Genomic DNA, 12,024 nt, shown 5'->3' on the forward strand with positions numbered 1-12,024 from the left:
GGGCAGACAACAAAGAAGCAATAAATAAACAAACAAGCTGCTTTCAAATACTGACAGGAGCTAAAAGGAAAATGAAATGGTCTAAGATGATAAGGTGCAGGAAGAAGCTGAGACACTGCATGGGGGGTGTTCTGGAATACTTCACGGAGCCCTTATATTTTCAACTGAGATCTGATTGAAGGAGGAAACCAGCAAGTGACATTCTCCAGGAAGAGGATCCAAACAGAGGGAATGGCATATGCAAATGTCCTCAGGTGAGGAAATGCCTGAAGCAGATGAGACTCAGAAAGAAGGTCAGTGTGGATGGAGCAGAGTTGGAGGAGATGGAGGGTGATGGGAAAAGGTGGGACTAGACCAGCTCAGATGAGGAAGGGCTTTTGTAAGTGCAATGGGGAGTTGTCAGTGGGTGAGTGACATGCTCTGGTTTACATGTTAAGATCCTCTAACAACTGTGCAGGCAATGGATTGCAGTGGCACATTTAGTAAGGACACTCTTCTGTCATCCATGTCCGATGATGGTGGATTTGGACAAGGGCGACACAAGAGAAAGGAAAAGAGAGATTGTGGAAATGGGTCTGACAGAATCTGCTGCTGTGTTTAATGAGAGTAAACAAAAGGGAAGAATCTATTGTGACCCCTAAGGTTTTAAAAGAGTACTAACTGCAAAAGAGTTACTTTTTCAAGTAGCACAGAAATCTGCCTCTTGCAGCTGCCATATATGAGTTATAATTCTGTCTTTGGGAACCTGTTAAAAAAAAAAAAAGCCCATTTTAACCTTCAAAAGTTTAAAAATTATTGTGTTCCTCCTCAGATTTCTTTTCTTTGTCTAAATATTTCAAATGTTTTCAATCACTAAAGTGAGGTGATTTTAGATCCCTTGACGACTGTGAGGGTTCACTTCTGAATGTGTTCCACTTTGGTTCTCTGTTTCTATGACCAGCGTCCAACAACAACCAAAAAGCATACAGTCTAATCATCATTAAGCAGAATCTGCTTTTCACCTTCATCCTAGGTAACAGCTTTCTATTAATTTCTTTTTGACAGCTACTTTATAGTTGTCCATCAAAATCTAATATCGGAGACAAGAATAGTACTTGTGATGATGTAAGTTAGAATGAAATGAGACTGTATCAGGCTGTTCTTGTGTTGCTAAAAAGAAATACCTGGCACTGAATAATTGATAAAGAAAAGAGTTTTAACTGGCTTGTCATTCTGTGGGCCATACAAGCATGGCCTTTGCACCTGTCCAGCTTCTGGTGAGGCCTCAGGAAGCTTCCACTCTTGGTGGAACGCACAGGGAGAGCAGATGGGGTCACATGGCGAGGGCAGGAGCAAGGAGTGGGGGCAAGTCCCAAACTTTTAAACAACCAGATCTCACGGGAACTCAGCAAGTAAGAACTCACTTATCACCAAGGGGATGGTGCTAAACCATTCATGACAGATCTGTCCCCATGATCCAGTCACCTCCAACCAGACCCCACCTCCAACATCGGAATGCCATTTCCACATGAGATCTGGAGGGACAAACATCTAAACCATATCATAGACTCTAAGAAAGGCATACGTGGACCAATGGGGTAAGTTCAGATTTGGATGTAAGAGCCAAGGGTGGCTATGGAGGCATTTGAGCAGAAAAAAAGTTGAGTAATGGGAAAGATGCTGAGGAACGGCAATGGTGGAAACTGGAGAAAGCTAGTGTGAGCCATGTGGGGGCATCCTAGATGTAACAGTGAGGAATCTAGCCTTAGGTTGTTAGGCAAAGGGATGTTGCTGAAGGTTGCGGACGTAGTGTTGATTTTTTAAACCAACAGAAAGAATTTCACTTCAGAAAGATTACTCTGGTATCAGGCATATCTAAATAAGGAAGGACAGAAGGAGATAACATTAATTTCCTGCAGTGGTCCAAGAAGAAAGTAATGAAGGGTTACTGAGGCCATGATGCGGGGAAGGGGAAGGGAGGAACAAATGCAGAAGGAGAGTGGGGACAGAATTTCCAGAGCTTTAACTGTTCAGATGGAAGGGACCAACAAGGAAAATGAAGAAGGCATGCCTTCTCACAAAGAGAAAACTGAGATTGATATGGAAACCTCACTCTTCACCTATCTTGATTATACACTTCAATATAATTATTTTTAGACTTATCACACGTCTTTATAGCATACAAAAAGGAACTAAAATTTCCTCTTAAATTATAATGCTTTGGCCAGTATGGAAATGGTAGGAAAAGAAATCTTATTACTTAGAAATAAAAGATGTATTTAGACTAATATAGTTTCACTAACTATATTAAGCCCCCAAATCTCTGCAATTCTATGCATGAACTGATTGGATTATACAATGGGTATCACTGAAGTCAGAATTCAGAAAGCAGTCACAACATGGAATTTCACTTGTGGCTCTAAGTTCTTTCTCACTCAATGTATACATGTGATCAACATGCCCGCTATGCCCTGTGTAGGGCCAACTGGTATTTCCCCGCCTTGCGTTTGCTAAATATTGAGGGGTAGAGGAGGAGGAACAAGAGGAGAGAGGAGAGAGAAAGAAGGAAAAAGAGAAGAGACTGCCTTAATATGTGAAATACTATAAGAAAAATACTTAGCAGCTAAGACAATGTATTCCCATGTAAAAATTAACACCATCATATTTCTTTGCTTTTCCTTTGGATTTTATCTTTTATTGGTTAATGTGTTTCCTAACTGATTTGGCCCAAATAAAAATATATTTACTGCTGTTTCATTGTAACTTGAAAGTAATATATTAGCAGAAATTACATAAAAGTGTGAAGAAGAAAACCAGATCCACACATCATCCATCCACCACTCAGAGATAATCAATGTTAAAATTTTATTTATCTCTCTGAACACTTTCTGCCATGCACCCTTTTAAAATAAAAATTAGGTTCTCTTTCTTTATTTCTCCTTCTTTATTTTTGTGTGTCCTTCTTTATTCTTGATACGATACATATTGTGACCACTTCCTCTTCCTGTACCTCTTCACTTACCCTCCCACACCATTCAGTTCTAAAATCTTAAGGAGCGCAGCACAGTAAGTGTCCGTGCTGGGTAAGATGTGCAAAGGAGCCATGGCACTCCAGAATGTGGGGACCCAAAAGGGAGTGGAAGGTCTATGGAGGAGGACTGCCTGTAGAGAATCACCACTCAAGTGGAGTGAGGAGGGTGTCCATGCGAGGAGCAGCCTGGGTTGGGGGTTACAGGCAAGGAGTGTACCCATGCAAAGGAGTGGCCCAGGATAGAGAGGTAGAGGCCAAGCCAGGTGAAGGGGATCCCCTGCAGAGCAGCAGCCTGACCTAGCACCAGCCCAAGGGAGGTGCTATGGCTTTACTGGGTCCCTCGAAGTTCATGTGTTAGAAACTTAATCCTCAATAAAACAGAGGTGAGAGGTGGGACTTTTAAGAGGGCAGAGCCCTCATAAATGAATTGATGCTGTTATGAGTGGGTTAATTATCCTGGGAGTAGGTCTCTAATGAAAATATGAGTTTAGCCCCCATCCTTTCACTCTCTCTCTCTCTCTCTTTTCCTCTCCTGCCTTCCTCCATGGGGTGATGCAGCAAGAAGACCCTCACCAGATGCACGCTTCTCCATCCTGGACTTCCCAGCCTCCAGAACTGTTAGAAATAAATCTCTCTTCTTGATAAATTACTCAGTCTCAGGTAATCTGTTACAGCAGTGCAAAACAGAGTAAGCACAAAACAGACTAAGACCAGAGATGAGGACGATGCCCCTCCATAGGAGGGTAGCAGAGGCCAAGCTGCAAAAGGACGGCATCCTTGTGGGGTGTGGCCCACCAAGGGGGATCCCAGCTCATGTGGGCTCTGAGGTGAGGAGGGTATGTGCAAAGAATGGTTCCAAGTGTGGAAACATTAAAGTTATTAGTTTATTTGAGGAGAACTGGCATCTTTATCAATTGAATTTTCCAATCATAGAAATTATGTTTCTCTATTTATTAAAATCTTTTATATTCTTCAACATAGTAAAATTTTATTCTCTCATATTAAGTTTACCCTTAGATGTTTAATGTTTTTGTTGCTACTAATAATGACATCTTTTTCATATTACATTCCCTTTTGTGGTATACAGAAAGTCTGTTAAGTATAATACTCATTTATAATTACTTAAGTCAACTGTATTATTAGTCTATTAGTTCCACTAATTTTCAATTGATCCTCTTGGGTTATAACTGCCTTTCAATGTATTCAAATCAAAATTGGGGCTGTCACTAAATTTTGTTAATATAAAATAACCTAGGTCAAACTGCAAACAGGGAGAAATGACTAAAAACATTTTAAATGGTCATTAATTAGTTAAGTCATTTATTCATTTCTCACATATTTGTTGAGGTATGCTATAATCCTGGCCAAATTACATAACCTATAAAACTCTCTGTTTTCTTAACTATCAAATGTAAATAATTTAAAACCTATCTAAGGATTAAATTAGATAATGCATGCAAATGGCTGGCATTGCACATGGTAAATACCCAATAAATATTAACAGTGATGATGACTGATAATGAAATACTCTATAAACTGCCTTTCCCAATGCCTGCAGAGCCACCATTAGTTGAGAGGATGATCAAGCTCTTCCTTTTTTGTTCAGTACAGCTAAGTGTGCATTTCTTCTCTCCTCTCCCCTCCACCACTGGGGGAATGGCCCTAATTAACTTATTAACTTTCTCTCTCTCTGTGTGTGTCTCTCTCTCTCGACACCCCACCCCCATACACAAAAAAGAATCTATGAGAAACTCTTCTAGAATCTACTCACCTTCCTTTAGCTGTAATTCCCTTGCCTTCAATTTCATTTGTAATTTCTGAAGGCTTGTATATATAATAGGCCTTCAATAAATATTGACGCACTTCAAACAAAATTGGAAAACTACAAGACCCTCAAAAAGTCCTATGTCATACGAAGGTACTAGCAAGTAAGGCCACTTAATAGACAAGACAATTCCATAATGAAATCTGAGGTAACAATTAACTAAAATTCTCTAAAATCTGACTGAGCCATATTAAAGTTCCATATGCAATAATATTAAAGATTTTTAATATAATGATTATATCCTCCTCCCAAAAAGTATGCAACATTCAGAATCATTTGCTGATGGCTGCTCTTCAGTTTAACAGAAAACATACCAGTTTTCTTAAGTTGTAAATTGGGAACCTGCTTGTGTTGCCCATTAGCCAAAAACCTAATTTCTTCAAGAAATGTAAAAATAAGTAAAACTCAAACCATGACTTACCCACTTCAGCCAAAGTTCTGATACAGGATTCCACCGAGGCTTTCTGCGCTGGGTTTGGCCAGGTGCAATTGTAAATTCTGAAGGCAGATTGCAGTAGCTGAATAAAAACTGGCTGATGTGTCTAAAACCAGAAAGAAGGTAGGCAAAAAGAGATGCTAAACCATTAATAGCCCTGATGTAGCATCTATGCATTCTCAGAAAGGTTCACCAAAATAAAATAAAATATAATCTTTCAAGTTTCAGTGCTAGTTAATAAATATCTCATTCATGAAACATTTATTAGGTACTCTCTTCATGAGAGGCGACATGCTACACACTATAGGGAATTGATTATTTTCATTTTAATTATATTCTGAATCAGAAAAATATGCCATTTCCTGAAGCCAATGACATGAATATCTTTCATAATCCATGGTTTATTCCCATGAGCAAATAAGCAGGTGTTTCTGGGTTGGTTGGTTTGTTTTGGTTTCATATGATGGGCAAGTAGAGGAGACAACCATTTTGAACTACAGAAACAATTTGCTATGGTTCTATCTAATAGTTTAAAATTTTTCCCTAAAGAAAGTATAATTGAAATGATATTTTTAGAAGAGTTATACACAATCACTGTAGAATATTTGTGGACCACAGAAATGAAAATCATCAAGAATCCTAGAACATAGAGATACAGTATCAATATTTGAAGATATTTACTCCCCGAGTTTTTTGATGTATGTATGTTTACATATTCTTTACACAAACAAATTTGGATGATACTATAATGGAATTCAGTGGCCTAATATTACTTCATGGTTATTTTCTTGGTCATCAATTTTCCCTTTAAAACACGATTTTTAATTGCTATATAATAAACCATCCTACAGATATATCATAATTTATTTAGCTTTTCCTCCTTTTAAGGATGTTTGATTAAATTTTTAGTATTATAAATACTTGAATTAAAAGTTTTAGTATATAAACCTTTGTTAATTCTTTTAGGATAAGTTACTAAAGAAAAACTTTAGGGGCAAAATGTCTATCATTTAAAGAATTAATTGTGCAGTTATTTCAACACTTGGCAATCAACATACAGATATGAAATTCTTAGTCTGCTTAGAGAAAAAGGAAAAATAATTCAATTTAAAGATGAGGTCTCTTTATTTAGAGTAAAGTTTGGTAAACTCAGAAAGAGACATAATAGTAAATAATATAAGAGAAGAATAAACATCTGAAGTGTAGGAAATGACTTCCTGACCCGAAAAAATTTCTCCTACTCAAATAAGAGAAACTCTTTGCAACAGAATGCCTTGCAATTGTTTAACTTACCTGGAGGCTGGTACTATTGTCTGAAAAGGGAGAATTAAAGAAGCCGCTCACAATATTCATTATTGACTCAGTAACACACTTTTCCAAAAAGATGTCTGCATGTTTCCTGTCTGTAGTTGTGTTGCAAACCTGGAGAGAAAACAAAACAACTCAATATGTTTTATCACATTTTTTAAACCACAACTCAGTACTGGAACCACCTAAAAATTGTCCTGAAATAGTTGTCAGTAACATTTCTTCTGCTTTTTAAAGTTGCTGAGAAGAGAAGCATTTCAGCCTGAAATCATGAAAATTGTATCAATCTTCAGTAGCTTCTCCATCAAGTTAGCCTGTCATTTCAGCCTTGAAACCAGAATTCTTTCACAGATCCCCAGCCTCTTCTTCTTAATTTGCTTCTCCCTTCTCTTGCACACTAACCTCTCCCTCAGCCTCCAAGCTTGGCTTTGCTGGAGAACACTTTTCCACTCAGTGTCAGAGACCAAAGACAAAACAGTCATTCTAAGTGTAAGAAAGGTGATTAATGGTAGTTAGTAACTCCAAACATTTTCACTCCTAACCCTCACTCAAATTGGAGGACACAAACACAGAAAGCATCTGGAGAGGAAAACAGAAAGGTAGGAGAAGATAAATCAAACCCCTCCCAATAATTTTGATGTTTTCATCCATGGATTATCTGAGAAGCATGGAAGTACAGGTTTGCGTGCATTCTTCTCAGAGTGGACTCAGCCAATGAGACAATGCTGAAGCTGGAGAAAGACCAGAAAACAGCATCCCTGGCTCCTGCTCTGATCTTTACATCTGATGAAATGAGGCAGTAATTGGTCATTTTGCATTTCACTGTAAATTTCAATGTCAGCATGAACAAACTGCAAAAGCTAAGATACCTAATTAAAAACACATGAAAAAAAGTTGGCTGGTGAAAAGACAGAAAAACATAGAGATAAAAAGAAAAAGAAGTGGGAGTGGTGGGCAGAGAATGTTAGAAAAGACTGAAAAACTGCAGCAGAGAAAGTTTAAATTTTCACAAAATTGTGGTGGGTAATATGGTGGCCAGATGTTCCAGATGTTCTTAGACCATCCAAATTTTTATGAAATTTTTAAAAACTTTGAATAAGGCACTTAACCAAAAGAATAAGTCAATGTCACTTAATCTGATAGTGTTTTAAAAGCTTTCACACAAATTCATAAAAGAGAAAATTTTCCTTCTCCCACCATGTGTCCCGGGGCTTTTGTTTTGGGATCTGGGAGTACTAATGCCAGCATTTGCCAAATGGAGGCGGGAGAAAGAGAACAGGGTTTGTTTTGCATCTAGTCACTTCCCACCTGAGCAGTTCACTTTTTCCTCATCTATTAATTGACCCCTACCTGACTTTGTTTTTAAAGATTTTTAGTGTATCTAATTTCATAGGATAACTACAGGCACAGTGCAATTAATGGACATAAATTATGTCAAATTATGTAATCCTCTAGTTATTGTTCCAGCATATAACATGGTGCCTGGCATACACAAGATGTTCAACAAACGTTTGTGGAATGAATGAATAATTTAGTAAATTTTTAAATGAAAGGGGGATTAAGGACTCTTGTTTTAGGTTAACTTTAGGCTGGGCTATATTCCTGGAACATCTAACCTAGGATTAAAATTTAATTTAATTTACATGGTCCCAAATCTAATATAAAATTGATCTTCCTATGACGGATAAGAATTAGGATTTACTTCTTTTAGTATCTTCCTAACACTGGCTTTACAGTGAACCTTTCTGATACATAGGTTAAAAATATAATAAAGTTGAAGAGGTAGCAGACCAATTCCATCACAACCAAAACAAATGACCTCCCTCATTCAGTGACATTTCATGCAATTGTGTGGGGCTCTCTGGATTCATTAGAGTATACCACACTGCATTTTCTGCAACTGGACACTTGCCAAAAAACCACCCAGAAATTTGCTTTTTAGTCAGTGGGTTAATAAAAATAACCTATTTCTGGATCAAGACTTTCTTCAAAATCCTGGGTTATGAATAGTCTGTGTTTTACAAAGCTATGTGGAACCTATTCCTCAGTTCATTTAAACAAGAAATTCAAATAATTTTTCAAGATGTTTTTCCTGTCCCCTATGAATGATAACATTTCACCTTGCATCTTACATTATAATATCATGGACAGCCAAGAAATGTAGGAAGCACTTATTAAAATCTTTTAAAATTTTTCAGGAAAGGCCGGGCGCGGTGGCTCACGCTTGTAATCCCAGCACTTTGGGAGGCCGAGGCGGGCGGATCACGAGGTCAGGAGATCGAGACCACAGTGAAACCCCGTCTCTACTAAAAATACAAAAAATTAGCCGGGCGTGGTGGCGGGCGCCTGTAGTCCCAGCTACTCGGAGAGGCTGAGGCAGCAGAATGGCGTGAACCCGGGAGGCGGAGCTTGCAGTGAGCCGAGATTGCGCCACTGCACTCCAGCCTGGGCGACAGAGCAAGACTCCGTCTCAAAAAAAAAAAAAAAAAAAAAAAAAAAAAAAAAAAAAATTTTCAGGAAAATGATCCTCATACATATGAATATTTCTTTATTTTTCTTTTATGTTTATTTATTTTCTCTTTACAATAGATTGGACATGGCTCAAATAAAATTACATCATATCAAATGATCTTTTTATGTGCAATACATACAGTTTAAAAGTTTTAATCCATTTGCACATATTAGTCACATAACATTCTTTCCTATAAAACACTTTCATGTACTGCCATTATCTAAACACTTATTTTAAAAAGCTATATTTATTCCATCATTCTAATGCACCATCATGCTTTAATCCATTTTTGGAATGAGTTGAGGTACACATTACCAATATTACAAATCATTTTCTTATCTTCTTAGTTATTTCCTTCTTGCTCATCTTTTATGATGTGATTTTTTTTTTTTTGCTAGTATAAAGAATTGTGCAAAATTACTGTTTTTACTTTCATATTTTTTGGCATATTTCACCAAAAGAGAAATCACCAGATGAGGGTATGTAGACAGTTTTATACTGCTTGCTGGGCTGATCCTCTAAAATAATAAATTTACAATACTATCAACAAACTATCCACAGATACACAGGATGTTCCCTTATTACCACCAAATAGTTTTTGCTTTGGGGCTCTGGTTGTACTCAACTAATGCAAGGCTCTTGCAGGAGATTACAGAGCGGAAGAGAAAGAAGTCAGGCACCTACTCTACCTCTGCCTCCATCCCCATCTCCTTCTCCTTGCAGGGGCTGCTGTGTTCTCTGGATACGGCTACTACTGAAGCCCTTCCTTCATGTCTCCAAGCTTTCCCCAGGATCTAGTAATAATGCCTGCTCCATGAGCCTTCAGGGTCTAGAGGTGGTAAAATCCCTCAGCACTCTCCTGTCCCTTCTTAAATCTGCCCTCGTTTCTTGAATTGTGCCATTTGTTTCCTACTAGAACTGACTGCTATACCAGTAAATTATAATTGTTTTTATCAATTTAAGTATACCTAAAAGTTATTTTTCATTTCCCTCGCTGTTAACAAGGTTGGCCATTTTTCATGGAATCATTTCATTTCTATCTTCTGTCATACACAAACAATTCGAGCCCTGTAAACCATTTTCCAAAAACCTAATGAGTTTTAACATATTTTTATGAGCTCTTTTCAATTGTCATTTCATATGTATTTTTGCATTCTATTTAGAATATTTCATTATATTTCACTGTGTAAACTACTTTTCAACATTCAGTCACTTATTTATTTTGATCGTTACTATTTATTAATATTTAATATAAAGAAGAAAAAAGCTCCCTCTTAAAAAGAATAGTCTATACATTTTTACTCTAGTTTTTAACTCTTTAAAATATCTGCAAATTGTTGCTGAAGGTGACCTAATTTATGAATTCTGATTAATTTTTCTCCATACAGATATTCAGTTGTCCTCAAAACATTTATTAAATATTAATTCCTGCTTCATTCCTAGGTTACCTGAGGTTTGTCTTATAGTGTGTCACTACTGAGTACCTAAATCTCTCCCCAAATCTTTAATATACTCCATGGATTTTTTAAAAAAATATTTTAACCTAACTCCACAGAATGAAATGATTCCCAATCTGTAATATGTTTCACAACTTGAAACAACCAAGTCGACCATCATTGTCTTTTCCAAGAAAAAAAAAATTCATCTTTTGAAATATGTGTCTTCCTCTACTTCCAGATGAATTTTACTATATATTTGTCAGATTTAATGGCCTATCACATAAGGACACAAATTATTAAATTGAAGCTACATATTGGACTAGAAGTTAGAACAATGAACCAAACAAAACAACGTCCCTACTCTATTAGACCCTTTCTCCCAATCAAGAGAGACACACAACAGACAAATTAATAAATATATAACATGCTAAGTGGTAAAAATAAAGAAAATAACAGACTAGAGAAAAATAAAGCAGGGCAAGTGGTACAGGGAATGCAGCAGGCTGGGTGGGGATAGTCAAGCATTCCCGTTTATTTAAACAGCTTGGCTGTATCTCTGTATGAGGCAACATTTCACAAAGACCTGAAGCTGGAAGCAGCCATCAACATTTCTGTGGGAAGAGCAAGTAAAATGTTGTCTCTGCCATTAGGATATATGTTCCTGGACACCAGGAACAAGTCTGTCTTGCTCACCACTGGACATGCAGCACCTCAGCCCATAACAGATATTCTAAAATTATTTGTTGAACAAACAGATATTAAGTGAAATTTCTAGAAACAATTGTGTCTGAATTTCTCCCCTTGCATATATGATGTCCTTCCTCTCTTCTGCTCTAAAAGTGACTGCTACCCTTCCAAGGATGATCATCTATGGTAAATAAGTTACCATATGTTGAGCAGCACTGTCCTACAGAGCTTCCTATAATGATGGAAATCGTCTATATCTGTGATGTCCAATATGGTAGCCATTAGACACAGGTGCATACTGAACATTTGAAATGTGGCTAGTGCAACTGAGGAACTGAATTTCTACATTTTTTTAATTTATCTGAATTAAAATTTACATTTAAATAGCCAACAGTTGGCAAGCGGCTACTCTACAGGGCAGGGCAGCTCTAGAGCCAGTCATACTTTTGATCATAAGGAATACAAATCTTAAGATCACTGTAGTATTTTACAAAAACAGTAAAAGTGTTCCTCTAAATATCTGAGGTGATATCTCATATTTATTTTAATTTGCATTCCGTTACTTGTGAGGCCAAAACTTTTCCAAGCATTTGCTTTCTATATCTCCTTTTTATGTGAATCATCAGCTCATACACTCAACTGGCTTTCTTAGAATTCTAAATTCTTTTTTTGAACAGAAAACATTTTCATAATAGCAATACATATTAATTGTAGGAACTCTGAAAAATACAGAAAATATAAAATGGAAAAATGAAAATTATCTATAATCCTACAATTCAGATAAGACTATGATTAACATGTTGGAAT

General features: G+C 37.0%; 1 protein-coding gene across 3 annotated transcripts in view; it reads right to left on the minus strand.

Moving 5' to 3' along the window:
* The window catches only part of ITPR2 (inositol 1,4,5-trisphosphate receptor type 2), a 506,561-nt gene that overhangs the window by 240,962 nt on the left and 253,575 nt on the right, over nt 1-12,024 (minus strand). For all 3 annotated transcript variants that reach the window (XM_055280315.2, XM_055280317.2, XM_055280318.2), the window contains exons 33-34: nt 6,565-6,693; nt 5,257-5,377 (exon numbers count right to left, since the gene is read on the minus strand). In XM_055280315.2, the coding sequence (XP_055136290.2) occupies nt 5,257-5,377; nt 6,565-6,693 (250 nt within the window). The remainder of the gene's footprint in view (nt 1-5,256; nt 5,378-6,564; nt 6,694-12,024) is intronic.

The sequence above is a fragment of the Symphalangus syndactylus genome, chromosome 5, assembly GCF_028878055.3.
Source record: "Symphalangus syndactylus isolate Jambi chromosome 5, NHGRI_mSymSyn1-v2.1_pri, whole genome shotgun sequence".
Classification (NCBI taxonomy): domain Eukaryota; kingdom Metazoa; phylum Chordata; class Mammalia; order Primates; family Hylobatidae; genus Symphalangus; species Symphalangus syndactylus.